The sequence below is a fragment of the Zosterops lateralis genome (assembly GCF_965231275.1).
Source record: "Zosterops lateralis genome assembly, chromosome: 4".
NCBI classification, from domain to species: Eukaryota; Metazoa; Chordata; class Aves; order Passeriformes; family Zosteropidae; genus Zosterops; species Zosterops lateralis.
In genome coordinates, this window is record NC_139765.1 from 72,550,456 (window position 1) to 72,578,286 (window position 27,831).

The 27,831-nt window shown below is 44.1% G+C and overlaps 1 protein-coding gene across 1 annotated transcript in view; it reads left to right on the plus strand.

The window, feature by feature from the left end:
• LOC310909073 (uncharacterized protein) overlaps positions 1-27,831 on the plus strand; it is a gene marked incomplete at both ends in the record, with an annotated part of 115,572 nt that overhangs the window by 23,155 nt on the left and 64,586 nt on the right. Inside the window, 28 exons of the mRNA XM_083860636.1 lie at positions 740-862; positions 2,905-3,139; positions 3,190-3,317; positions 5,274-5,413; positions 6,704-6,827; positions 8,007-8,150; positions 11,736-11,926; positions 12,466-12,540; positions 13,061-13,141; positions 13,230-13,256; positions 13,456-13,500; positions 14,070-14,138; positions 14,235-14,558; positions 14,717-14,770; positions 15,694-15,765; positions 16,006-16,065; positions 16,237-16,272; positions 16,728-16,763; positions 17,396-17,428; positions 18,992-19,054; positions 19,355-19,414; positions 20,074-20,109; positions 21,502-21,564; positions 23,209-23,253; positions 23,568-23,639; positions 24,662-24,715; positions 26,829-26,867; positions 27,040-27,075. Coding sequence (XP_083716762.1) covers positions 740-862; positions 2,905-3,139; positions 3,190-3,317; positions 5,274-5,413; positions 6,704-6,827; positions 8,007-8,150; positions 11,736-11,926; positions 12,466-12,540; positions 13,061-13,141; positions 13,230-13,256; positions 13,456-13,500; positions 14,070-14,138; positions 14,235-14,558; positions 14,717-14,770; positions 15,694-15,765; positions 16,006-16,065; positions 16,237-16,272; positions 16,728-16,763; positions 17,396-17,428; positions 18,992-19,054; positions 19,355-19,414; positions 20,074-20,109; positions 21,502-21,564; positions 23,209-23,253; positions 23,568-23,639; positions 24,662-24,715; positions 26,829-26,867; positions 27,040-27,075 — 2,465 coding nt within the window. The remainder of the gene's footprint in view (positions 1-739; positions 863-2,904; positions 3,140-3,189; positions 3,318-5,273; positions 5,414-6,703; positions 6,828-8,006; positions 8,151-11,735; positions 11,927-12,465; positions 12,541-13,060; positions 13,142-13,229; positions 13,257-13,455; positions 13,501-14,069; positions 14,139-14,234; positions 14,559-14,716; positions 14,771-15,693; positions 15,766-16,005; positions 16,066-16,236; positions 16,273-16,727; positions 16,764-17,395; positions 17,429-18,991; positions 19,055-19,354; positions 19,415-20,073; positions 20,110-21,501; positions 21,565-23,208; positions 23,254-23,567; positions 23,640-24,661; positions 24,716-26,828; positions 26,868-27,039; positions 27,076-27,831) is intronic.

The following is a 27,831-nucleotide window of genomic DNA, read 5'->3' on the forward strand; positions in this document are numbered from 1 at the left end:
GCCAAAACCTGTGAGTGTGGGATTCATGGATTGGGATGAGGGCAACTCCATGGAGAGTTTAAAAAAAAAAAAAAAAAAAAAAAAAAAAAAAAATATTTTGGCAGATGGACACCTCATTCCTGGAATTCCAGAACATTTTGGGTTGGAAGGGGCCTTAAATATCATCCACTTCCAGCACATTCCATAGACCAGGTTGCTCCAAGCCTCATCCTTATTTCTTCTCAGATCCCACCAAAAAACAGGCATTGACCCTTTCTTCTTATTATTGAGGAATACTGGGATTTTCCTGTCTTTTCCTGCCAATAATCCCCGTTTTTGTGGCACATTATCTTGGAATTCCCTCTTTATTCAATTTCTTGACCGTTTCCAGCAGCTAAAGGCTGACATCCCTCATGAGCTGTGCCAAAAAAAATGGGCAGGTTTGGAGATCAAACACAGGAAAAAGTCGGGGATGTGGAGCCAACATTGGGATTTCAGGGAGCATCTGGGAAAACAAAATAAAAATCACAGGAAAAAATGCATTACCCACCCCAAAATCTCAAATTTCAGTCAGTTTAGAGTCCAGACTGAAGATCTGGAAAAATTCCCATCAAATGAGGGCCTGGTTTGATTCAGCTTCATGGAAAACATCTGGAGTGCTGGAGGAACTCCTTCCTCTCACCAGAACCATGGAATTTGGGAGACAGAAACTTCCCCAAAGCTGTTTCCAGCCCCTAAATTTTGTTTCTTGATTTTCCAGCAGCGAATTTGCCCAAAGTGACGGAATTCAGAGTGCAGGAGGCCACGGATTCCAGCGTTTTGTTGTCCTGGGATGATGTTCCTGGAGCATCCCTGTATTTACTGACGTGGGGATTGTCCTCAGGTAACGTTTGGGGTGGGAAGGAAATCCTGATCCACCTCCTGAGCTCCTCTGGGGCCAGTTTAGCAGGAAAATCCTGGGGGTTCCTTCATCTCAGCTTCTCCATCTGGCTGGAAAAAAGAGGGAAAAATGGGAGCTGGAGGAGGCTCATAAAATGTCCCATTTGGCCATTGCAAAATCCTTGGAGGGGAGGAAAAAAGGAGGGGTGGGAATAGCTCAGGAAAAAGGAATTTGGGCATTTTCTGTGTCCTTTCCTGTCCATCAAATCCACCAAAAAAAAAAAAAAAAAAGGTGGATTTTTTTTGTCATCCATAAAACCTCGTTCTTACCTGTTAAAAATCTCTGCTCTAATTTTTAAAATTCCTTAATCATTCCTCACCATTCCTTTTCCCAGTTGATTTGGATTTTCAGGATTTGCCCTTTTAAAGCACCGAGTCCATTATTTTTATTTTTTTTTCCTGGACTAAAATCCTCTTTGAATTTGGAATTTTCTGTTCCTGTGGCTTCAACAACAAACACTTTTTCCTGAGATCAGTTCATGTCCAAAGTCAATAAAGAACCCAAATCAAACAGAATTCCCTGTGCTCCCTGCAGAGCTTTTGGAGCTTTAATTTTGATTTTAATTCCAAGGATATTCCAGGATTGGCAGCTCCATACTTGCAAATTGTGTCAGTCAGGATGAACTTCCCTGTGACAGCAACTTTTTTGGGGGGCAAAATATTATGGAAAAGCGATTTAGGAATGGAATTTTTGGATCTCTGGGGTGATTTGAGTGGTCTAAAGCCACTGTTCCCCTTTCCTGTGCTGTGCTGTTCCAATATTGATCCAGAAATCTTTTTTGAAGGATTCAGAAATCCCTGATTTCAGAGTTGTCTGGGACTCAGGAATGGATAATCCCACATCTCATAGTCCCCTCTGTGCCCTCCCTCCATCGACCCTCCTGAAATGGGTTTATAAATATTGATTTCCCATCACCAGCAGGTGAATCCTGACCCCACTTTTTCTCCACAGGATAAAATTTATGCTCCTGACAGAGTAATTTCAGTTTTTCCTGGGTAATTATCCCGGCTGCCAACGTTGGTGTGTAAAAGCAATTAAGAATGTGGTCCTTGTTTTTTGTCTTGATTAATTTTCATCCACACAAATTGATTTTTTTTTTCCTAAATTAAATTTCAAGATGAATTTTACTATTTTATTTCAAGGAGGAAAACCTCCCTTTCAAGGATTTTTTTGTGGAGATTTGAAAACAACAAACTGGATTTGATCTTTGGAGATCTTTTCCAATCTTAATTCTGTGATTTGATGGCAGCAGAGCAGATTATTTGAGCTGCTCTGATTTTATTTATTTTTTTGCCATACAAACTGAGATTTTTGGGTGATTTTTTTTTTTTAAGCAAAATGTTATTTCAGAATAAAAAAAAGGTACAAACTCCACTTAGAATGGTGTCAAATTCATCATTTATCATTTCTAAAGTAAAGCGCTTAGGAAATGTCAATCATTATTATTCTGACATTATTTTCTTATCATTATTTTAAAGCAAAACTATGAATTGTGTGCAACTGAATTTCTCAGTCAGGTTTGATTATATTTTTCATCAAACTTTCCATTCATTCCCAAAAAAGAATCTCATTTCGTATTTCGTATTTCGTATTTCGTATTTCGTATTTCTTATTTCTTATTTCTTATTTCTTATTTCTTATTTCTTATTTCTTATTTCTTATTTCTTATTTCCTATTTCCTATTTCTATCCTTAAGAACCACTTAAGGATAGAAATTGGTCTCTCAGCCTTGAGCCCTGTTTGCACCAAATTCCCTAAATTTTTGCATGAATTCCAAATATTTTTTCCTTCTTAATGCACAAAATCAACCTCATTTCATCTGGTTTAGGACCTGACCATTGCACTTTGAAAAAATTATTTATTTTTACTTCTTCTCCAAATCCCAGGAATCGTCCCCAAATTCCTTTTTGTCACCAACGATGCCACAGAAATGGGAATTACTCTGAAATGGGAATTAAAGTCATGTTTCTCCTTGTTTTCCACAGCTCCAGCTCTTTCCCAGGAATTGTTACCAGCAGCTTCCCGATCCCATCGAGTGACAGGGCTGAGCTCCAAGGAAATGTATTTATTTTCCATAAAACCAGTGTTTGGAGACTCGGAGGGACCGGAGACAACACTCCTTGGACAAACAGGTGTGAAGGATGGAGATGTGGATTTTCCAGGGAAATCTGCTCCTTTTTGGGTTTTCCACCCTTTTCCTCTTTGCTGGAGAGTGACACGGTGGCTAAAAAAAGAGGTTTAAAATTCACTTTTCTGTTTGGATCCTACAGCAGAGTCACCGACTGCTCCAGTGGCTCCTGCGCCGTTGGATACCGGGAAATCTCCATCGGGATCTCCCAGCAGTGTGGGGACCTCTCCTCTCCCAGTGCCCACCAGCACAAAGCTCCCAGAGCTCCCAGTATGGACCAGCACGGTGTTGGCACCCCCGACAACCCTGCCTGGGCCAAGTGAGTGTGGGGATCATGATGATGATATAGAGATGACGTAGAAATGATGATGACGTAGAAATGATGATGACGTAAAAATGATGATGATGTAGAAATAGCCAAAAACTTCCAGAAGCCATGACCTTCTCTGGTCCCAGGAGCTAAAATGGGTCTTAAATCCTTGGATAATGAGAGTGGACAATGTCAGGGAAGACCCAAAGCCCATAAATGTGGTGAAACCATCTTAATTCCTTGAATAACAAGAGTGGACAATGTCAGGGAAGGCTCAAAGCTCATAAATGTGGTGAAACCAATCTTAGTTCCTTGAATAACAAGAGTGGACAATGTCAGGGAAGACCCAAACCCCATAAATGTGGTGAAACCAGTCTTAGTTCCTTGAATAACAAGAGTGGACAATGTCAGGGAAGGCTCAAACCCCATAAATCCAATGAAGGCCTCAGCAGGAGCTAAAACTGGTCTTAATTCCTTGGATAATGAGAGTGGACAATGTCAGGGAAGACCCAAACCCCATAAATGTGGTGAAGCCTCAGCAGAAGCTAAAACCAATCTTAATTCCTTGGATAATGAGAGTGGACAATGTCAGGGAAGACCCAAACCCCATAAATGTGGTGAAGCCAGTCTTAGTTCCTTGGATAATTAGAGTGGACAATGTCAGGGAAGACCCAAACCCCATAAATGTGGTGAAACCGGTCTTAATTCCTTGAATAACAAGAGTGGACAATGTCAGGAAAGGCTCGAACCCCATAAATCCAATGAAGGCCTCAGCAGGAGCTAAAACTGGTCTTAATTCCTTGGATAATTAGAGTGGACAATGTCAGGGAAGACCCAAAACCCATAAATGTGGTGAAACCAGTCTTAAATCCTTGGATAACAAGAGTGGACAATGTCAAGGAAAGCTCAAACCCCATAAATCCAATGAAGGCCTCAGCAGGAGCTAAAACTGGTCTTAATTCCTTGGATAATGAGAGTGGACAATGTCAGGGAAGACCCAAACCCCATAAATGTGGTGAAACCGGTCTTAATTCCTTGAATAACAAGAGTGGACAATGTCAGGAAAGGCTCGAACCCCATAAATCCAATGAAGGCCTCAGCAGGAGCTAAAACCAATTTTAATTCCTTGGATAATTAGAGTGGACGATGTCATTGAAGACCCAAAGCCCATAAATGTGGTGAAAGCCTCAGCACTGCCCTGAGAGGTGAAGGTGCTGGTGGTCACCCAAAAATTGGCATCACAAGAGGTTTGGTGATGCTTTTTATCTTCTTTTTCTGCCAGAGTCAGGATTAAATGCTCGAGACTGTATTTCTTGTTCAGACTCAGATGTTTATTAATTTTTATCTATGTTACAGTCTCACAAACTGTGAGTTCTACAGCACTTCTAGTTAACAAAGTAAAAATGGAGCCACATCTCTCTCTCTTCAAGGCCTTTCAAGGATAAACTGTTCAATTAAGAAATGACACCTAAATTATTTTTACTTTTAACCCAATAACCAAACACCTGTGGCCCACAATGCGGATTTTTCTATCCAATTACAAAATATCACTCAAACCCATGAAGAAGAAGGAGAAAAAAGAAGGACTCAGCTTCTGCTCTAAATCCTTCATCTTGCTTTATATATATTAATATATTCTAAACCCTTGAACTCTAAGTTTTCCACCCTGTGTTATCACACACTTCTATCCAAACCCCACACCCACAATCCCAGTGCTGTCACTCAATTTTGGGAACTTTTTCTGAGGCTTCAGGTCAAATGCAGTGTTTGCCTGTCAGCACAGAAATCCTAAAATTCTCAGTGCCCAGAGTTCCAACAGTTTTGGGTTTGTTTCGTTGCTCTGAACACACACAAAAAAACCAGGATTCTGCTTTTAGGAGCCCTCAGTTTATGGAATTCCTCCCTTCCCTCTGCAGTTTGTGGGAAGCTCAAGGCAGACGTTGGGTTCCTGGTGGATGAATCCTCGAGTATCGGCCAGAGCAACTTCAATAAAGTGAAGGATTTCCTCTTCCGGATCGTCTCCTATTTCCCCAAGATTGGGCCTGAAGGGGCACAGGCAGGATTTTACTATTCCATTTCCTGAAGTTGTTTTCCTTCTGTTTTCTCCTTCTGCTCAGCCCTGCCTGGAGCAGAGTCTGCTCACCCAGGAGTTGTGGAGCAGAGAGGGCAGGGAAAGACTATTCCTGTCTTTTTTATTTTGCTGCGTGGAACAAAAAAGACAGGAATTAAAGTCTCCTCAATGTCAGATTTCCCATTTGGATAAATTTCCATTTCTTAGTTATTTTTCCAAGACTGAATCATTGGGAATAAAGCAAATTCCACACCTGAAATCCCATCTAGGTTAGCCCAGAGATCTGTTGGGTGCATATTCCCCTCTCAGATCCCATTTCCATCCAGAGTGGGAATGGTTGGAAATCCACAGTGGGGAATTTTTGAAAATCCAGAGTGGGAATGGTTGGGAAACCAGAGAGGGGATAGTTGGGAAATCTGGAGTGGGAATGGTTGGAAATCCACAGTAGAAATTATTGGGAAATCTGGAGTGGGAATGGTTGGAAATCCACAGTAGAAATTATTGGGAAATCCAGAGTGGGAATGGTTGGGAAACCAGAGAGGGGATGGTTGGAAATCCAGAGCGGGGAATTGTTGAAAATCTGGGGTGGGAATAGCTGGAAATACAGAAAGGGGATGGTGGAAAATCCAGAGGGAGAATGGTTGGGGATCCAAAATGGGGATAGTTGGGAATCCAGAATGGAAACGGTTGGGAAATCCAGAGTGAAAATGGTTGGAAATCCAGAGTGGAGATGGTTGGGAAATCCAAAGTGGGGAATTGTTGGAAATCCGGAGTGGAGATGGTTGAAAATCTGGAGTGGGAATGGTTGGAAATCCAGGTGTGGATCCAAGTGGGAAATGCAGCTCCCGGCATCTCCCTCTTCCAACAGAGAACCAAAGCCTCAGGTCAGGATGGGAATCACCTCCAGGGCAAATGAAGCCTGAAGGATTTAATGACAGCAAAGCCAATGGAAAGACTCAGTTCCTCATTTATTTGGGGTCATTTATTTAATTCATGTCACATTTAAATGAGGAAGGGAGAGTTACAGAGCTCAGTTTAAGTCAAGCAGGAAATGAGAATTCCTTGGGCTCTGCTTGGAGGTTTTAGGTGAAGGATGAAGTTACCCTGGGTCAACAAATAACTGAAAGCATAAAAAATTTTTGGTTTAGGCGAAGATCTGACTCCCTTTTCCCAGAGAATTCAACCTCTTCCCATTCCAGGCACACCACACTCCCACTCGGGGCAGTCAGTCCCATTTCCCGTGGATTTGGGGATTCTAATCCCTGTTTTTGGCAGGTCGCTGTTGCTCAGTACAACGAGGAGCCCAGGGCAGCTTTTCACTTCAACCAACACCGCGACCGCAACGGGGCCCTGGGAGCCATCAAAGGGCTGAGCTACACCGGAGGCAACACCAGAACAGGTCTGGGAGTGGGTTTGGACACCTGGGATGATCCTTCTGGCCCAGGACAGAACCTGGAAGCCGAGGAAAATATTCCTCTGAGTGGTTTGAAGCCGTTTCCTTGGTGGGAATGTTGTGCTCAAAGTTGTTTTAAATTAATTTTCGGGAGTCGTTTTTTCAACCACTTGGCGCTTTATCCATGTCCTGGTTTTTCCCCTGGGTTTTTCCTGATTATTTTATGATTTTGCCTGCACTTGAAGGAAGTTTTTACACCATAAATCTCAGGATGGCTGATTTGAAGAGTTCTTGCATCCCATAATCCAGATATTTTGTCTCATTAAAAAAATTCAGAGAGAGATGACACTTTCCATGTGCTCATTCCCAGCTGGACACTGGGAATACCTGGTTCCCTGGAGGAACACAACCAGGAATGATAAATTAAAGATGGTTAATTTTAATTTAATCCTTTAGCCCAGCTGGTTGGTGCCAGTAATTCCAAGATTTAATCCCCCTATGGACCATTCAGGAACTGGACTCGATGATCCTTGTGGATCCTTTCCAACTTTGAATATTCTGCAATTTTGTGATTTTTAATGAATTCTTCACATCAGCAAAGCTTCGAGGCACCTAAATCCCTTATCCTGCCTCAGTGGTATTGGACAAAGAGCACAAAAAACCAGGGATAGTCAAAATACAGGAATTTTCATGGGATTGCTTAGGGAAAGAAGGCCTGGAATTGGTCAGGCTGGAAATTCCTGGCTAACCTTGTTTCTAATCCTTTGTTTTATGGAGTTTGTGTCAATTTTACTCCATGTAGGAATCTTTCCACAGCATTTTGGAGCTTCTTGACTATTTCAATCTGTGGGAGATTCCTTTGTGAAACTTTCTTGGTCTTTTCCAAAGACATTTGGAAATGGGAATTCTGTGGGTTTTTTTTTTTTTTTTCCCAGAGGTGCAAGAAAAGCGCTTCAATTTTCTGAATATTTTGGTTTCCCTTTTCCAAAACTATCTGCTGATTCCACCAGAACCATTCCAGCCAAGCTGATTTCCTGCTGTTATCCTTCAAAAGACGTTTTTCCCATGCCCAGGGCTTTCCACTTATGAAGAATTCCCTTCATCCTCCACCTGTGGAAGGAGATCCAGAGTCCAAACCTTTGGAATTAATCCAGACTCCCACCCTGTCTCTCCCTGTCTGCTCAGGCCATGCCATATCCTACGTGCTAAAGGAATTATTCCAGCCCTCCAGGGGGATGAGGCCGGGTTCTCCTCACATCCTGGTGCTCGTGACCGATGGACAATCCCAGGACGACGTGCTGCCCCCAGCCAGAGCAGCCCATGCTTTGGGTAGGTGTTCCCAGTTGTGTTTTCTTTGGTTCTCCATGAATTTCCAAATGGTTGAGGTTACTCCATTGTGTTTTCCTCATTCTCCATGAATTTCCAGAGGGTTGAGGTTGCCCAGTTGGGTTTCTCTTGGTTCTCCATGAATTTCCAGAGGGCTGAAGTGTTCCTATTGTGTTTTCCTCATTCTCCATGAATTTCCAGGGGTTGGAGGTAGCCCCATTTTGTTTCCACGATTCTCCATGACTTTCCAGAGGTTTGAGGTTGCCCCATTTTGTTTCCATGGTTCTCCATGAATTTCCATGGGTTTGATGTTGCCCCATATTGTTTCCTTGGTTCTCAAGGAATTTCCATGGGTTTGATGTTGCCCAATATTGTTTCCATGATTCTCCATGACTTTCCAGAGGTTTGAGGTTGCCCTGTCTTATTTCCATGGTTCTCCATTAATTTCCTCAGGTTTGAGGTTGGCCCATTGTGTTTCCACGGTTCTCCATGAATTTCCAGGGGGCTGATGTTGCCCCATATTGTTTCCCTTGGTTCTCCATGAATTTCCAAAGGGTTGAGTTTACCCTGTTTTATTTCCATGGTTCTCCATGAATTTCCATATGTTTGATGTTGCCCCATTGTGTTTTCCTCATTCTCCATGAATTTCCAGGAGATTGAGTTTACTCTGTTGTGTTTCCGTGGTTCTCCATGAATTTTCAGGGGGTTGAAGTAGCCAAGTTGTGTTTTCCTCATTCTCTATGAATTTCCAGGAGGTTGATGTTGCCCCATTTTGTTTCCATGGTTCTCCATTAATTTCCATGGGTTTGAGGTTACCCTGTTGCGTTTTCCTCATTCTCCATGAATTTGCAGGGGTTTGAGGCAGCCCCATTTTGTTTCCATGATTCTTCATGACTTTCCAAGGGTTTGAGGTTGCCCTGTTTTATTTCCATGGTTCTCCATGAATTTCCATGGGTTTGAGGTTACCCCATTGTGTTTTCCTCATTCTCCATGAATTTCCAGAGGGTTGAGGTTGCCCCATTTTGTTTCTATGGTTCTCAAGGAATTTCCATGGGTTTGATGTTGCCCCATTTTATTTCCATGGTTCTCCGTGATTTTCCGGAGGTTTGAAGTAGCTCCATTTTGTTTCCATGATTCTCCATGACTTTCCAGAGGTTTGAGGTTGCCCTGTTTTATTTCCATGGTTCTCCATTAATTTCCACAGGTTTGAGGTTGGCCCACTGGGTTTTCCTCAGTTCTCCACGAATTTCCAGGAGATTGATGTTGCCCCATATTGTTTCCTCATTCTCCATGAGTTTCTAGGAGGTTGAGGTTGCCCCATTTTGTTTCCATCGTTCTCCCTGGATTTCCATGGGTTTGATGTTGCCCCATTGTGTTTCCGTGGTTCTCCATGATTTTCCATGGGTTTGAGGTTACCCTGTTGTGTTTTCCTCATTCTCTGTGAATTTCCATGGGTTTGATGTTGCCCCATTTTATTTCCATGGTTCTCCATGAATTTCCGGGGGGTTGAGTTTACCCTGTTGTGTTTCCATGGTTCTCCATGAATTTCCAGAGGTTTGATGTTGCCCCATATTGTTTCCATGGTTCTCCTTGAATTTCCAGGGGGTTGAGGTTACCCTGTTGTGTTTTCCTCATTCTCCGTGAATTTCCAGAGGGTTGAGGTTACCCTGTTTTGTTTCCATGGTTCTCCATGAATTTCCAGGGGTTTGAGGTTGCCCAGTTGGATTTCCCTTGGTTCTTCATGAATTTCCAGGGGGTTGATGTTGCCCCATTTTATTTCCATGGTTCTCCATGGATTTCCAGAGGGTTGATGTTGCCCCATTTTGTTTCCATGGTTCTCCATGAATTTCCAGGAGGTTGAGGTTACCCTGTTGTGTTTTCCTCAGTTCTCCATGAATTTCCAGAGGTCTGAGGCAGCCCCATATTGTTTCCATGGTTCTCCATAAATTTCCAGAGGTTTGAGGCAGCCCCATTTTGTTTCCATGGTTCTCCATGAATTTCCATGGGTTTGATGTTGCCCCATATTGTTTCCTTGGTTCTCAAGGAATTTCCATGGGTTTGATGTTGCCCAATATTGTTTCCACGATTCTCCATGACTTTCCAGGGGTTTGAGGTTGCCCTGTTTTATTTCCATGGTTCTCCATTAATTTCCTCAGGTTTGAGGTTGGCCCATTGTGTTTTCCTCATTCTCCATGAATTTCCAGGAGATTGATGTTGCCCCATTTTTTTTCCATGGTTCTCCATGAATTTCCAGAGGTTTGATGTTGCCCCATTTTTTTTCCATGATTCTCCATTAATTTCCAGGGGTTTGAGGTTGCCCCGTTGTGTTTTCCTTGGTTCTCCATGAATTTCCAGAGGTTTGAGGTTGCCCAGTTGTGTTTTCCTTGGTTCTCCATGAATTTCCAGAGGTTTGAGGTTGCCCCATATTGTTTCCTTGGTTCTTCATGGATTTCCATGGGTTTGAGGTTATCCTGTTGTGTTTTCCTCATTCTCCGTGAATTTCCAGGGGTTTGAGGTAGCTCCATTTTGTTTCCACGATTCTCCATGACTTTCCATGGGTTTGATGTTGCCCCGTTTTATTTCCATGGTTCTCCATGAATTTCCAGAGGTTTGAGGTTGCCCTGTTTTATTTCCATGGTTCTCCATTAATTTCCACAGGTCTGAGGTTGGCCCACTGGGTTTTCCTCAGTTCTCCACGAATTTCCAGGAGATTGATGTTGCCCCATATTGTTTCCTCATTCTCCATGAGTTTCTAGGAGGTTGATGTTGCCCCATTTTGTTTCCATGGTTCTCCATGATTTTCCATGGGTTTGAGGTTACCCTGTTGTGTTTTCCTTGGTTCTTCATGAATTTCCAGAGAGTTGATGTTGCCCCATTTTGTTTCCATGGTTCTCCATGGATTTCCAGAGGTTTGAGGTTGCCCCATATTGTTTCCTCATTCTCCATGAATTTCCAGGAAGTTGATGTTGCCCCATTTTGTTTCCATGGTTCTCCATGGATTTCCAGAGGTTTGAGGTTGCCCCATTTTGTTTCCATGGTTCTCCCTGGATTTCCATGGGTTTGATGTTGCCCCATTGTCTTTCCATGGTTCTCCATGGATTTCCATGGGTTTGATGTTGCCCCATTGTCTTTCCATGGTTCTCCTTGAATTTCCAGAGGTTTGATGTTGCCCCGTTGTGTTTTCCTCATTCTCCATGACTTTCTAGGAGGTTGATGTTGCCCCATTTTGTTTCCATGGTTCTCCATGAATTTCCAAGGGTTTGAGGTTGCTCAGTTGTGTTTCCCTTGGTTCTCCATGAATTTCCAGAGGGCTGAGGTTACCCTGTTTTATTTCCAAGGCTCTCCATGGATTTCCAGAGGTTTGAGGGTGGTGCGCTGTGTGTGGAGTCACTTTGAGAGCACAGTTCATTCCTTCCCTCCTTTCTCCTTTCTCTTTTCCCACCTTGTCCTGGTTTGCTGTAACTCACACCCATCTCCGGGTGACTTCTCTGTTTGTTCTACCCCATCCCACCAGAGATTTTTTACCAGGTGTGGGTTTGGAAACTCTGATCCCAAGAATTAGGAGTGGTGGAATCCGTGTCATTCCAGGGCTCCATATCTTTGCTGTGGGGGTGTCAGGAGCTGACCCCGTGGAGCTCCACAGGATCCTGCTGCAGCAGAACCCCCAGAACGTTTTCTACGTCAGCACCTTCGATGACTTCCCCCAAATCCTCCAAGAGCTGATAGAGGCCATTTGTTCTGATCCTCCTCTCCCAGGAACCCAAATCCCACCAGGAAAGGTGAGTTCCTACTCCTGGGATTAAATCCAGCTTGGAGTGAGTCAATAAAAAAGGTACAAATTCCACTTTGAACAGTATCAAATTAATAATTTTTTTTTTCTAAAGTAAAGTACTTAGGAAATGTCAATCATTATTGTGACATTCTTTTCCTACCATTATTTTAAATCAAAACTATGAATTGTGTGCAACCGAATTTCTCAAAGAGAAGCTTCTCAAGGAAAAGCTTCTTGGGAATGTTTTGTTGGATAAAGCCACTGCTGAACACTTAGATACATTAAAAATTCATATTATAAATTCATAGATATAGATTTTAAATGCCTGAAAATTCTCCTGGATGGTCAACTTCACTTTTCTCTTTTTTTTTTTTTTTTTTTTTTTTTTTTTTTTTTTTTTTTTTTTTTTTTTCCTAACCCAAGGAATGTTTCAGTCTGTGTTTCCTGATCTCTGTGGTTTATTCGCCATCCTTTGGTGGATATTAATTTCCTGATAATTTTTTTTTTCTCTTTTCTATTTTCCTTTTTTTTTTCCTCTTTTCCAAGAGCTCCAGGGTCTCAGCAGCTCACAGGGGTTATGATCTCCACAGCTTCACTACGAAGGGAGAGAAAGGGGAGCGGGTGAGTCACAGAACATTCCCAGTTGGAATGGACCCACATGGATCATCGAGTCCAATTCTTAAGGAAATGGCTCCACAGCATGATCCACTTGGATAATTAATGTTTGGAATGGTTTGGGTTGGAAGGGAACTGAAAGATCATCCAGTTTCAACTTTGACACCTTCTACAATCCCAGGTTGCTCCAAACCCAATGTCCATCCTGCCCTTGGACATTCCAGGGATCCAGGGGCAGCCACAGCTTCTCTGGCATTTCCAGCCCAGCCAGGAATTCCTTCCCAAAATCCCATCCATCCCTGCCCTGTGGCAGTAAATTCAACCAAATTATGACCCAGGGAGAGTTCAAGCAAAGAATCACCCTCAGATCTTTTCTATCAATGTTATGATCTTCTTGGAAAATCCAGGAAAAGGGAATTTCTCTGGGATTTGGGAATGCTCTCAAGTGTTTCGGTGCTACATGAAGCTGTTTGGGTTTGCAGACCTGAGGTCATCCCCCCCATGCTGTGGTTTTCCATGTTTTTAGGGTTTCCCTGGGAAGGATGGCATTCCTGGGCTGCCGGGCAGGCCGGGCCGGCCGGGTCCTCCAGGTCCCCCTGGAATCGTGGTATGGATTGCTCTTAAAAAACTCTTCCCAAGGGCCATTCCCAGACAAAAGTGACCAGTTTCGTCAAAAGCTCTGTCTTGTTTTGCAGGGGCTCCCTGGCAGCCAAGGTGATATTGTGAGTATTTGGAACTTCGGGTTGGTTTGGGTTGGAAGGGACCTTAAAATTCATCCCATTCCATGGGCAGGGACACTTCCCATATCCCAGATTTCTCCAAGCCCCATCCAATCCAGCCTTGGACACTTCCAGGGATCAGCAATCACAGTCTTGTGGGTGTTTTTCTGTTTAATATTGCAGAATTTATTTTTAATTCCAGGGATCTCCAGGTTATCCAGGACCAGCGGGGCCAAAAGGAGACAGAGTGAGTTCCATTCCTGGATTTCACTGGGGAAAAAATCCATTTCATTGCTGTGCCCTCTGTTTTCCAAGCATTTTCACCAGGATCTTTGGTGAACGTGGAATTTTTAAGCTGTGTCTACCTAATTCATCCTCAGCTTGGGGAGTTTCCCTCAGGAATTTTATTTCTATATGGAGAAAAGTGCTCAATCCTAATCCCAGGCTCTGGGCACACTTAATTAGTTAATTAATTGCAGGAGAAGGTGGGGTCATTCTGCTTGAATTTCCATAATTAACAAACTTGCTGTAATCCATTCAGGACAGTAAAATATTTCAGTATTAACTATGGACAGACCCCAGGAGCAGCTCCCTGCCCCTTCTCCCAATCTCCATCCCTCCTCTTTCCTTGGATTGGGAATGGATCCTGCTGAAATCCCACTTCCATTTTTCCCTTGGGATTAATTTTTTTTTCCATGCCAGGAAGCAAAACTCAGGTCATGGCCATGTGGTTTTGGGTACCAAGTGCTTGGGATTGTTGGGATTTCCCCTAAATCACCAAATTTCCTGTTTGCTCCTGGATTTCTTTATCCACAGGGAGAGCCAGGCTATGTCCTGGGAGGAGTGGAGGTGATTCCTGGCCGGAATGGGCAGCCTGGTCCCCCTGTGAGTATCAAACCCCAAATTTGGGGGACCCTTCAGCCTTCCCAAGGGTTGGGAGAGATCCCAAATCCCTCCCTCTCCTGCTTTTCCTCATTGCAGGGACAGAAGGGGCAGCCGGGCGTTCCTGGAGTTCCAGGGCCACCAGGTTCTCCAGGGCCACCAGGAATCTCCATCAAGGTGAGTTTGGAGAAGGAAAAGGAGACTCAACATCAAATCCTGCAGGGTGGAGGTGTCTGGAGACCTCTCCTGAAGCTCTGCCTTCCTCTGGGAGTGGGAATTTCACTCTCTTGGATTGTCAGACTGCAGTTGTTGTTTTTTTTTTTTTTTGCTGGGATGAAATTTGGTGAGGAGCCTTTAATTTCCCCATGGGAATTCTCCTTGTCCTTTGTGTTTCAGGGTGAATCAGGAGATTCAGGAATCAGGGTGAGTACCTGAGATCAGCTTTCACTTTGAGATGAAAAACCCTTTTTTTCCGTAACGATTTCCAAGCTGCCCAGGAAGTTCTGCCATGCAAACTTCCCAAAATTCCATGGAGATCCATGAAGGGATCATGGAGTGAGATTTCCCTGTGCTTCATGCAGGGTCCCCGTGGGAGGAGTGGCCTCAAAGGTGACAGAGGGGACACGGGAGAGCCGGTGAGTGGCCCCAGGAAATCAGGAAAAAAAACTGGGGCAGATCCAGAGGAGGGAAAAATGTGGATCAAGAGGGTGGAACAGCAAATGGCCCGAACTGGCAGCAGATCCAAAACAAAATTCTTTTCAAAATTCAAAACTATTCAAGATTTCAAGATCCAAAATAATTTCTTCCCAGAAATCATCTCACAATGAGGTTTGGGGTGTGGGAAGTTTGAGTTCAAGGGGGGATATGAGAAGGAAAAAAGTCTGTGGGAGATTATTGACACCAGGATTGGTTTGGGAATTCTCTGTGTTATAAATAACATCCATGTGTTGTTTTTTCATCCCTCCTGGATCTGTTTTTGGGGTTTTTTTTTGCCATATTGGAGAGCTGTATCCCATAAATCAGCCCTTTCCATGAGTCTGGATTCACCATTCCAGACCAGCAAGGGCTCCCAGCCTCTGCCTTCCATTGTTTCCTCTTCCCAAGAAAAGCCAGGGATTTGTAACTGATTTTTAAAGGGAAAAGAAAATTTGGGAATACACAGACAGATCTGTAATTTTTCAGTTTTAAAGGAATTGCTCAGATGGACAGATCTGAATATATAAATTAATAGGATCTGTATATAATAAATAAATATAAAATAAATATAAAATAAATATAAATTTTAAATCATATATATTATTAATATTATATATAATTAATATTATATGTACTAAATATTATATATAATTAATATTCTATATACTACTAATAATTTTATATGTTAATCCTTTATATAAATATATATTTATATTAATATAAATATTACTCCTGTATATAAATATATCCTATAAATTTATATATAGGACAAAAATATTTACCTGCAGAATTAAAAATAAATGTTTCAAGTTTGGAGGAAAAAAATTAAAATAAAGATTTGATGATGTTCCTTCTTTTCCAGGGAAAACCTGGTTTGCCAGGCCCTGTGGGGCCCCATGGGCTTCCTGGACTGCCTGGACCACGGGGAGAAAAGGTTGGATATTTCCTGAATCCCTGGATATTTCCTGAATCCCCCTGAAGCCCAGGGGGAAAATGAAAGGAATGGCAGAGTAAACCTTGGCATGTCCCAATATTCCTGGAATTTACTGGCTCTGCTCAAAGCCAAACATTTCCAGAGGAAATCTCTCCCCTCTTGTTTTGCTAGGAGCAGAAATCTGGGAAGGATGGGTGCTCTGGGATCAGAATTCCTGAGGATTCTGTGCTTTCCTTGCAGGGAATGGCAGGAATTGGCATTCCTGGCACTGCTGGCACCAAGGGGGAAGAAGGAGAGCAGGTGGGTTGGGAATCTTATAGTGAAATTTGCATTAAAACCCTCTCAGAGTGTTCAGAATCTCCAGTTTTTAGGTTTTCCTTGGAATCCTGCGGTTCCACATGGAAAAGGTGAGAGAATAAAGGATTTGGGGTTAAAAATCAGAGCTTTCACTGTTTCCTCTGTTATTTTCAGGGAATGATGGGACCTCCAGGAGCACCAGGACCAAAGGTGGGTGCTGAAATCTGAGTTCCCAGGCCTGGAATTCACATTCCAAGGAAATAATGAATCACCATCATAATTCCTGTGGGAACCACAGGATCATGGAATGGTTTGAGTTGGAAGTGACCTCCCAAGGCCACCTGGTCCAAAGGGACATCTTCAACCAGGCCAGTTTTCCGTCAAAATCAAAAAAAAAAAAAAGGAATAATTTTCCACTCCCTGGACTCAGGAATTCCTTGCTGCCAGGAGAGACCCAGAATGGCAGCAAAGGGGGATATTTTAAAATAAAAAACTGGCATTTTTGTGGCCAAGGAGACTCCAGAGTTCCAGACTGGAAGAGCTGTCCTGAAATTAATGAAAAATAGGGTTGGAGAGCTCCATCCTTCCCTCCCTCCCACTGGATGGAACCAAAACTGCTGGATCTGTTTTCATTCTGGTGGAAATTCCTTTCTGATTTTTTCCAGGGAAATCCAGGACCTCCAGGGCAGAAGGGAGACGAAGTGAGTGAATCAGTAAGGGAATATTTGACCAGCTCAGATGGAATTATCCTGATTTTTCCTGACTTGTGGGATCCCAAAGGAATATCCTTGAGCTCAGCCAACCCCTCTCCTTGGTTCTGGTGCTTCTGAGATGATTTTTGGGCACTTTTAAGGAATAAATATTAGGAAAAGGATGAGGAAAAAGTTTTTCCTACCTCATATTTATCATTCCATTGGCCACCCCCATTCCTTCCTCTTGCCTTGCAGGGAAATCCAGGATTTCCAGGTAACTTGGAGTGGCTTAGAGCCACTTCTTGTCCTTCAGCTGTGCAGCTTCCATCCCAAAATTCCAGGAATCCAAGAGTTTTTCCCCCCAGAACCACGGGAAAAACTCCCAGACCTTTTTCCCCCCTCACCTCTGTGTGCCATAAGATTCCTTATCCCATAACAATTCTTATCCCATAAAAATCCTCATCCCATAACAATTCTTATCCCATAACAAATTTTATCCCATAAAAATTCTCATTCCGTAACAATTCTGATCCAATAACATTCCTTGCTTTGGAAAAGGTACCATGAAAAGGATATTTTTAATTTTTTTTTTCCCCCACCAGTAAATGAGGATTTCTGTGATTGTTTTTTCTTCTCCTCAGGTTTTGGGACCTCCAGGCACTAAAGGTGTTAAGGTAAATCTGTTAATTGATTGTTTAATTAATTAGCATTGCTTAAAAAGGTGACTGGGTTTTTTTTTTGTTGTTGTTGTTGATTGGGTTTTTTGGGGTTTTTTTTGGTTGGTTGGTTGGTTTTTGTTTGGGGTTTTTTGGGTTTTTGGGTTGGTTGGTTGGAGTTTTTTGTTGATTTTTTTTTGTTTGTTTTGTTTTGTGGTTTTTGTTTGGTTTGGGGGGTTGTTTATTTGTTTGTGGGGGTTCGTGGGGGTTTTTTGGGGTTTTCTTGGGATTTTTGTGGGTTTTGGTGAGTCTTTTTGTTTGGGTTTTTTTGTGGGTTTTTTGTTTGGTTTTTTTGGTGGGGTTTTTTTTTGGGGGGGGGTTGGGTTTTTTGGTGGTTTTTTTTGTTTGGTTGGTTTTTGGGGAGGGTTTTTTGTTTGGTTTTTTGGGTTTTTTGGGGGTTTTTTTTGGAAGGTGGGGAGGTTGTTCCATATTTCCTGAATTCCATCTCCCTTGTGATTGACAGGAGAGCTTGGAAAAGTCTTGTCCTGGGGATATTTCTCTTGCCTTTATTCACATTTTGTGCCTGGAATTCCCATTCTAGCCCAAATCTGGAGGGAAATTTGGGATTTCAGAAGGGAGCCCAATCCCAGAAAATACTTCCAGCCAAGGGAGGCTGAAATCAGGGACAGAAGAGGCTGGAAGGGATTTTTGGAGATCTCCAATCCCACCTTTTACTCAACTCCAAAGCTGGGTCAGCTCTCCTGTGCTGAGAATTCCCATGGATGGAGAATTCCCACATCTTTAAGCCCCTGATGTAGAATTTGGCCTCTCTGAGAGAAAACTGAATGTCCCAGTCACTTTCTCAGTGGCTCTGAGGTGGAACATGACCTGGAATATTTTAAATTGAATTTTTTACCTTTTTTTTTGTTGTTTTTTTCAATATTTCTCTCTCATTGCCATCCTGCCCAGAACCTTCTCTCTGTGAGAAGGATTTACTGCAGGACTTTACTGATTCCCTGTGGCTTTTCCATGGAAATTCCCTGTAATGATTCAGACCTCCCTCATTCCCATTGACACAATGAATTTTCACGTTTTTCTGCTGGGATTGGATGTTGGAATCACCTCCTTTTATTGGTCCTATTTCCCAGACTGCTTAACCTTGGCTGGCAAAAATCTCTTTTCTTTTAGGCTGAGGTTAAATAATATCCTAGGAATTTTGTGGTGGAATGTGGCCTGGAATATCCTATTATTATTATTATTATTATTATTATTATTATTATTATTATTATTATTCCTGACACTTCACTGCCAACCTGCAGAGAAATGGCAGGTTGAGAATTTTATTCAGTTTAAACCAGTAAAAAATGCATTTATGGTGCTTTGTAGTGTGGCAACGATTGTGGTGAATTTTAGATGGCAGAAGGCAGGTGCCATGGAAAAAAAATCCCTATAAATCCAGGATGGGTTGGAATTTTTTCCAGGCTGCACTAGAAGTGTAAAATTCAGCCCTAAGAAATCCCAGGAACAAGATTTGGTTTCCTGCAGGATATTCCTGATTTCAGGCGTGTCTTTTATTCCCAGGGAGATCCCGGACCGGCTGGACCACGAGGAGACAAAGGAATCCCGGGAGAAAAAGGGGAGAAGGTGATGAGTTTGCCCTTCCTTTAGGGATAAAAGGATTTATTCTTTTTGTGGCCACCAAGGAAACTCTGAGGGAGATGGAATTCCTCCCCAAGTCATCCATCCGGGAATCCAAGGTGGAGAATTCCACGTGTAAAAATCCAAAGCTCCTGGAAAGGAAATCAGGGAGGGAATAAATTCTCAGCTCCCTGGTTGTCCATGGGGATGGGAATATCTTGGATCTGATCTGGCTTTTTCTCTCTTTTTGGAGATTTGTCCTGAACTTGGAAAAGCTGACCCTGTATCCCTTTGAGTTTTTTTCAGGGAAGTCCAGGATTTGGAATTCCTGGCCAGCCTGGGCTAAAGGGAGACATCGGTGACAGGGTGAGTGGGACAGTGGGGTGGGTGTGGGATGGGAAGGGCTCAGGGGACAAACCAGGAGCTTCAGGGACAAAATCTCTCCTGGATTTCATGTTGGCCCTCAGCCCTGAGCAGGTGGACACCGGGGAGGTGACAAGGAATAGGAGAGGTGACCCTGTGGAGGTGACAGGGGCGTGAGCTCTGTCCTCAGACCAGCTCCAAAGGTGAGATCCCCCAAAATGTGGAGAATTCCCCATGACGGAGGAAAACAAGGATGGTCAATGATCAACTGGTGACTCTATGGACAGAATCCAAGGAAGTCCCATTTCCAATTATTTCCTCTCCTAAAAATCACTTTCATCTTCCTGAATTTTGTGTCTAGGAAGGTGTTGGTGGCTCCCATATGACCCCACTGATATCTGCTGTCCTCTCCTCCAGGAATATCTCAATCCCATTCATTTAAAACCAGCAAAAACTGGCAAATCTCAATATTACAGATGAATATCTTTGGAACAGGAGTGAGAAGCTCAAAATATTGATGGTTTCAAAGTGAGGGAGACTCTGGACAAGGTTGAACACGGTGCAGCTCCTCATGGGACATTCCCTGATTTTCCAGTTCTCTGATTTTAGCTGCTGACTCCTGGAATTATCTTACCCGTGTTATTCCTTCTGTGTTTCTGCAGGGAAATGTGGGATTGTCTGGGAAGCCGGGTCAGAAGGTGAGTCCATGGAAAGCTTTGTTTCTTGGGAGGGAACAGAATTCCCAGAGGAGCTTTGGCTGCCCCTGGATCCCTGGAAATGTCCAAGGCCAGGTTGGATGGAGCTTGGAGCAATCTGGGATAGGAGAAATTGTCTCTGCCTATGGCAGGGGGTGGAACCAAGTGGTCTTAGAGGTTCCTTCCAACATCTTTGATCAGGCCTTAAAAAAAATTCCTGCTAATCCTCACCTGCAGGATTTTTCCTGCAGGAAAAGTTCAAAAACCAGTCAGGAAATTTCTGGAAAAGATCCCACCTGTGGCATTTGTGTGGGTGTTCCTCAAACAGGGATCTCCCCAGAGTTGGCTGGAGGAGGGTTTGGATTTGGGAATTGTTCCATAGATCAGTGGATGGGATATCTATATTCCAGGGCATGGAAAAATGGGATTTCACAAGAGATAAACAGGATGAAGCCAAGCCAGGAGGTGTTAACGAGATGTTTTAATGAGGTTGCAAAGTGGAGGCAAGGAAAAGGTGTTTGGGGTTGGGAGAAGGCCTGGAGAGGTGGTGTCCCAAATTTCCCAGATTTCATGGAATATTCTGAGTTGGGAGAGACCCACAAGGATCATCCAATCCAGCTCTTAAGGAAATGGGATCAAATCCACAAATTTGTGGGACAAACATCAAACAGAGCAGATGAGGACCCATCCATGAGAGCTCAGCTGATTTAAATGGGAATAAAAATTAAAACGTGGAATGGGAACTGATCTTGTGTCCACAACTGGATCCATCCATGAGAGCTCAGCTGATTTAAATGGGAATAAAAATTAAAATGTGGAATGGGAATTGGATCCATCCATGAGAGCTCAGCTGATTTAAATGGGAATAAAAATTAAAAAGTGGAATGGGAACTGATCTTGTGTCCACAACTGGATCCATCCATGAAAGCTCAGCTGATTTAAATGGGAATAAAAATTAAAATGTGGAATGGGAACTGATCCTGTGTCCACAACTGGATCCATCTCAAGTCTCTGCTAATCTGAGCTGCTCCTGGAGGTGGAGAACCTCAACAGATCCTGTCCTGAGTGAATTCCAGGGATGACTGTGGAGTCTGGATAGATGAGGATAGAGCTGGATGCTTTCCAGCCCAACAATCCTACAACAATAATAACACTATAATTAAATAAACGGAAATACTATAAATATATATTATTAAATAAATCAAAATAAAATAAATATTAATAATGCAAATCCTGCAATCCCAGCCTTTCCTAGCACAGGGTAAATACTCTGAGCCCAAACTTCATCCAGGATTGTGGAATCAACTCCATGACCCTGGATGTGCTGCTGGAATGGCTGAAGTGGGAGGGCTGTGGGATGAAGGATAGGAATGTGACAAGTCTTGTTTCCTTCAGGGGGAGAGAGGTGAACCAGGATTCCCTGGAAAACCAGGAGAGGCCGGGCTGAGAGGAAAAGATGTGAGTAAAGGGAGGATCCAGGGGGGATGGAGCTGCTGATCCCTCGGGACCAACCAACAACTCCAGCTCTGCCCTGCAATGACAAACAAGGGACAACTTTTCTTCCTTGTGGTTCAACATCAGTGACCAGAGCAGCTGTGGCTGCCCCTGGACCCCTGGAAATATCCAAGTGTCCAAGTTGGATGGAGCTTGGAAAAACTTGGGATGGTGAAAAGTGTCCCTGCCCATGGCAGCGGGTGGAATTTAAGTCACCATTCCATGATTCCATGATGAAAGCCCAGGTTTTCTCACCCGAGATTCAGGTTGTTTAAAGTCCTTGGCCCTCTAAAAGCCCCGAGTTGTGTCGGTACAAAGAAGCGGAGTCTTCAAGGCCTTGTTTTCTGGTTTCTTGAGTTGTTTATTATTTGATATCTCAGAGTTTTTTCTCCGCTCCCAGCCGAGGTCTGGACAGGGCTGGGACATGAGGGGACTGACCATTGATGGGGGTCGCCTCACATTTATACAGATAATTACGTGTGGGTTATTTACTATTTTGTACCAATGCCCAGGGCTCACACTAAAAGGGTCAGTTCTGTTTTGACCCAACCCACTCTCACTACTTTATTATCATGGTAAGATGGAGGACGAGGAAGAAGGAGAGGGACACGAGGCACCACCCAAATCCCACCATCTTGTCCCCCATTTACCTCTATTCTAAGAATCCTAAAACTACTGAATTTTGCACATTCTACTGTGCTAAATTACTATTTTCACTTCCTGGTGATTTGCAATTCCTCTCCTTGTGCTGGAAGTTTCTCCCATGGGCTGAGATCAAACTCAGTGTTTTCCTGGGCTGTGCCAAGGTCTCCAAACCCCCTGGAGCAGCTCCACACCCCCTGCCCAGGGCTCAAATTCCCTTTCCTGGGTCCCAGCTCATCCAAAGGGATGTCCTGGACTCCAACAGCCCTGGATAAGCTTTGAGATCCCTTCCAACCCAAACAATTCTGGGATTCTTTGATCAGGGTTTTTGTCACTGGATGTGGAATTTTAGCAGGAGGTGCAGCCACACCAGCCCTGAAGGGCTCGCTGCTGGTTCTGAGCCTCAGGTGAGCTTAATTTGGAAAGGATCCATAAAAATCATGGAGCTCAGTTCCCTGCTCCTCACAGAACTGCCCCAAATAATTCCCTCTTAGGGCCAAACCAGGTGGGTCCTCACAAAAACATCAGAACAGGCTTTTAGAAATTTCTCCTGAGCCCAGTGAAAAGCTTTTCTCAGCTTTGAGGGCTGGGTTGGTCCCTGGAAATGGAATAGGATCCCTGTTGAGATTTCCTTCTTGGGATCAAAGGAGGTGGGTCCTCACAAAGACAAGGTAGTGCCTCACGAAAGCAAAATGGTCAGTCACAAAAACAAGATGGTCGCTGATAAAAACAAGATGGCGCTTCACAAAGATGGCCCCTCACAGAGACAAGATGGCCGCTCACAGAGACAAGATGGCCGCTCACAAAAACAAGATGGCGCCTCACAGAAACAAGATGGCCGCTCACAAAAACAAGATGGCCGCTCACAAAAACAAGATGGCGCCTCACAGAAGAAGATGGCCCCTCACAGAAACAAAATGGTGCCTTGATGGAAAAACCATTTGGAAAGCTGTTCCTCTCTTTTAGGGAGAAGCTGGAGTCCCTGGAGAGCCAGGAGTGAGAGGACTCAGGGTAATAATTCCATTTTTTTCTCACTATTATTATCATTTCCTGCCCTGAAGAGTGGTGGGGCTGCTGTGTTTCCCTTCTCCATCCCAATGGGAACCCTCACTTGGAAATATCCACTTCCAAATATTCCTTTCCTGTGGGAAAAAAAAATGTTTTCCTTGATTTTTTTCCTTTTTCAGGCTCTGTTTGTGATATATATATATATCACATAATTATTATTATTATTATTATTATTATTATTATTGTTATATATATCACATTATTATTATTATTATTATTATTATTATTATTATTATTTTCTCAATCTCTTCTTGCAGGGCCCTCCTGGACTCCCAGGACGACCTGGAGAGCAAGGAATGAAAGGAGATCCAGGAGAACCTGGAAAGGATGTAAGGAATCCCTGAAAGAGAAACTGGGAGAGCTTTTACTTATTCCCAGTGTTATAAATGGGAATAAGTAAATATTTATTTCTTATAAATGTCAGGGTTGGATGGGTCCAACATGGATAGATCCAGCAGAGATGGATTCACTCCATCCTTTTTTCATCCCCGTGGGGGGAAAAAAAAAAATCAGGGAAAATGTTACCAAGTTTCTCATGATTTTACCTAAATCCTATTTGGGAGATTTTCCAAAAATATTGAAGCAACTCCTCTCCCACTCTTCTCCCTGTGGCCATTTTAACAAGAATTGGGAGTTTAAATTTGTAATTTAATTATTTAATTTGCTTTATTTAAATATTTAATTTACTTCATTTAATTATTTATTTATTTTACTTAATTTATTTTACTGAATTATTGAATTTATTCTATTTAATGATCGAATTTATTTTTAATTTGATTTATTCCTGCTGTTTATTTTGTGGGGACAGGGAAGGACACGAGGCAGAGCAGCCACAGCAGCAATTCCCAAGAAATTTTGCTGTCCTGGGAGGGAAAAAAACTCAAAGGGTGTTTTTGGATGGATCCTTTGCAGCTATTCCTGCCAAATTCCTGATTTTCCTGCAGGACTTTTTCTAAGTCACAGGAAAAGTGGGACTGGGAGAAAAACTGTAGGAAACATCCCCATGGATCCAAAGCAGATCCAATCCCAAAGAAATGGAGTTGTTTCCTCAGTCAAGATGTGGTGGCAGGGAAATAAAAGAAAAATTTGGGTTGCACAAGACATAATTCCATTATTCCAGGTGGGATAGCAAAGGAAAAAGTAGGAAAAACTCCCAGGAACATGAACCCTCCCAGAGGTCAAGCTTCAAGGGAAGAGCAGAATTGCCCCAAATTTAACTTAAAAATGGGAATTAGGGAGACACAAGGAGGGGTTGGTTGGTCCCTCTGGAAAAGGTGGTGTTAGTTTGGGATCAGCACAGCAGGAAATGGGAATTTTAGAGGGGAACTAACACATTCCTGCTGGTTTTCAGGGAGATCCTGGGAAGGACGGCCTGAGAGGTGAAAGAGGCCCCCCAGGCCCAAAGGTAGGTCCTGAATCCACATTTTTGTGGTGGTGGCACCACCCTGGGCAGGTCAGAGGGGAAGGAAAACCCAGCTCAGGTCTCCTCTGAGCCCACAAAAGTTTGGGATTTCAAAGCAGAGCTCCTGGGATGGGCTCAGGAACTTGTGGTTGTCGTGGTCCCAAATCTCCACAGAGCTTCTTCAGGAAGAACAATGTTCTTCAGGAGTCAAACAGGATAAATTTCTGGAATATTCACGGATTGTTCCTTCCTTTTCTCCCTCCTGGATGTTGGAGAGCACGTGGAAAAGGGTGGAAGGAATGGCTTCAGATCCCACACATCCAAGATCTTCAGAGGTGGAAACAACTCCTGAATGGAGAGGAAAACGCTGCAGGAAGCAGCACCAGTGGGGACAGGGAGATTTCCTGGTTTCCATGAGAACCCAAACTTTTGGAAAAGCAAAGATTTATCCAGGGGACAGGGCATCCCAAATCCTCCCTGGAGGAGAGGCTGGAGACGCCGTCGGGGCCTTCCTGGTGCCCTTCATTCCACCGGAATCCGTCGATGCAGAACCCGGATTTCAGTGGAGTGAAGCCCCTCAGAGAGGCGGGTCAGCCCCACCTCGGCAGAGGTTCCTCACCCCAGGAGCCTCCAGGATGGGCCTTCCAAATCCCCGTGCAGCTCATCCATGATTTCATCTGTGCACCGTCCGAGATCTCTCACCCAGAAATGGAATTCCATCACTGTGACCTTCTGTGGGAGCCCATCCCACCGGAGATGTTGGACCCAGACACATGTGGGGTCACCAGCACCACGGCCACCTCCAGAAGTGACCACCAGCCACAGGGACACCTTGGCCATTGTCCTCCTTGGTGGCCTCTGCACTGATGGCACTGATGGCACTGAGGGACCTCAAAAATCTTTCCACAACCCCCCTGCAGCCCATCCACGATTTCATCTGTGCACCATCCGAGATCTCTCACCCAGAAATGGAATTCCATCAGCGTAACCTTCTGTGGGAGCCCATCCCGCCGGAGATGTTGGACCCCAGACACGTGTGGGGTCACCTCCAGAAGGGACCACCAGCCGTGGGGACGGCTTGGCCATTGTCCTCCTCAGTGTCCTCTGCACTGCTGGCACTGAGGGACCCCAAAAATCTTTCCTTTTCCACAACCCTCCCTGCAGCTCATCCATGATTTCATCTGTGCACAATCCAAGATTTCTCACCTGGAGATGGAATTCCATCACTGTGGGAGCCCATCCTGATGGAGATATTGGACCCCAGACACGTGTGGGGTCACCTCCAGAGGGGACCACCAGCCACAGGGACAGCTCAGCCATCGTCTTCCTCAGTGTCCTCTGCACTGATGGCACTGAGGGACTTCCTTTTCCACAACCCTCCCTGCAGCTCATCCATGATTTCATCTGTGCACAATCCAAGATTTCTCACCTGGAGATGGAATTCCATCACTGTGGGAGCCCATCCCGCTGGAGATGTTGGACCCCAGACACATGTGGGGTCACCTCCAGAAGGGACCACCAGCCATAGGGACAGCTCAGCCACTGTCTTCCTCAGTGTCCTCTGCACTGATGGCACTGAGGGACACCAAAAATCTTTCCTTTTCCACAACCCTCCCTGCACCTCATCCATGATTTCATCTGTGCACAATCCAAGATTTCTCACCTGGAGATGGAATTCCATGACTGTGGGAGCCCATCCTGATGGAGATATTGGACCCCAGACACGTGTGGGGTCACCTCCAGAGGGGACCACCAGCCATAGGGACAGCTCAGCCATCGTCTTCCTCAGTGTCCTCTGCACTGATGGCACTGAGGGACCCCAAAAAATCTTCCTTTTTCCACACGTTTTTGGAGAAGGAGATGGAGCAAAGCTCTGGCCCAAACCTCACTTGGATGCTGCTCACGGGCCAGGCTTTCCCTACAAAATCCAGTTGTGCCTTTGTCCAGTGGAAGGAGCCCATGGAGCAGGGTGGGATTCAAACCCTAAATGGGATTTATTTGGGATTAGGGAATGGGCTGGTGGCAGATGAAGGGCCAGATATGGGATTACTCCCCTTCCTCTTCTTTCTCCTCATGGAAATTACAGAATTAATGATCTGAACCACTTTATTCCAAGGGAGAACCTGGCCCACCAGGAAAAGCGCTGGAAATGAAGGTAAATAAATCAAAATTAAAGACCTTATAAATGTTGGGAGTGCCCCCCTCTCTGTCTGGGTTGGGATGGCAGAGGGGACCCAATGTGTGTCCCCTTGGCCATCAGCCACCCCCAGGAGAAACCTCCTGGAGAGCAGAGGGGGAGAAGTTGGGACCTTTCTTTCCCCTTGCAGGACCTGGAGAGGCTTTTTGAAGCGTACGGGATCAAGGTAGGGGATCCTTTGTCCTTCCTCCTGACCAGGGGTTGTAATTTGGCTTTTCCATCTCCTCCCTCTGGAATCCTGGAGGTGACATTTGCTCCCACAGCAACCCCAGGAAGGTTCATTCCATTTCCTTTTCCAGGTTATATTTTAGTGTTTCTGGGAGAGATATTTTGGTTTTTTCCTGCCATTTTATGGGGTGTTGGTGGCTTTTAGGCCCTTGTGACAGTGACACTTGGGTCTTAAACCCTCTTTAATTCCAACCTCAACACCTTCCACCATCCCAAGTTGCTCCAAACCCCATCCAACCTGGCCTTGGGCACTACCAGGGATGGGGCAGTCACAGCTTATCTGAGAATTCCATTTCAATCCCTCCCCACCCTCCCAGGCAAAAATTCCTTCCCAATACCCATCCTAAATCCTCGTTCAGTTTAAAACTCCTCCCTCTTGTCATATCCCCCTATTCCCACAGAAAAAAGGCACTCTTCCTCTTTTTTAAAATCCCCTTGAAGTCCTGAAAAGCCACAAGTGTGGGAGTTTTATTTAGGATGAGGAGAGACCCCAGAAAAGCTCTATGAGATCAGCATCTTGATCCCAAACTTGAATTTAAACCATCCCTTGGTTGTCCCTGCCCTGGGAATCTGTCATTCCTTGTTTTGGGGTGGCTGCTTTGGGATTGTCACCTGTTGGGGACAGAGGGATGTCACTGGGCTGTCCCTGTCCATGGGAATCCATCATTCCTTGTTTTGGGGTGGTTACTTTGGG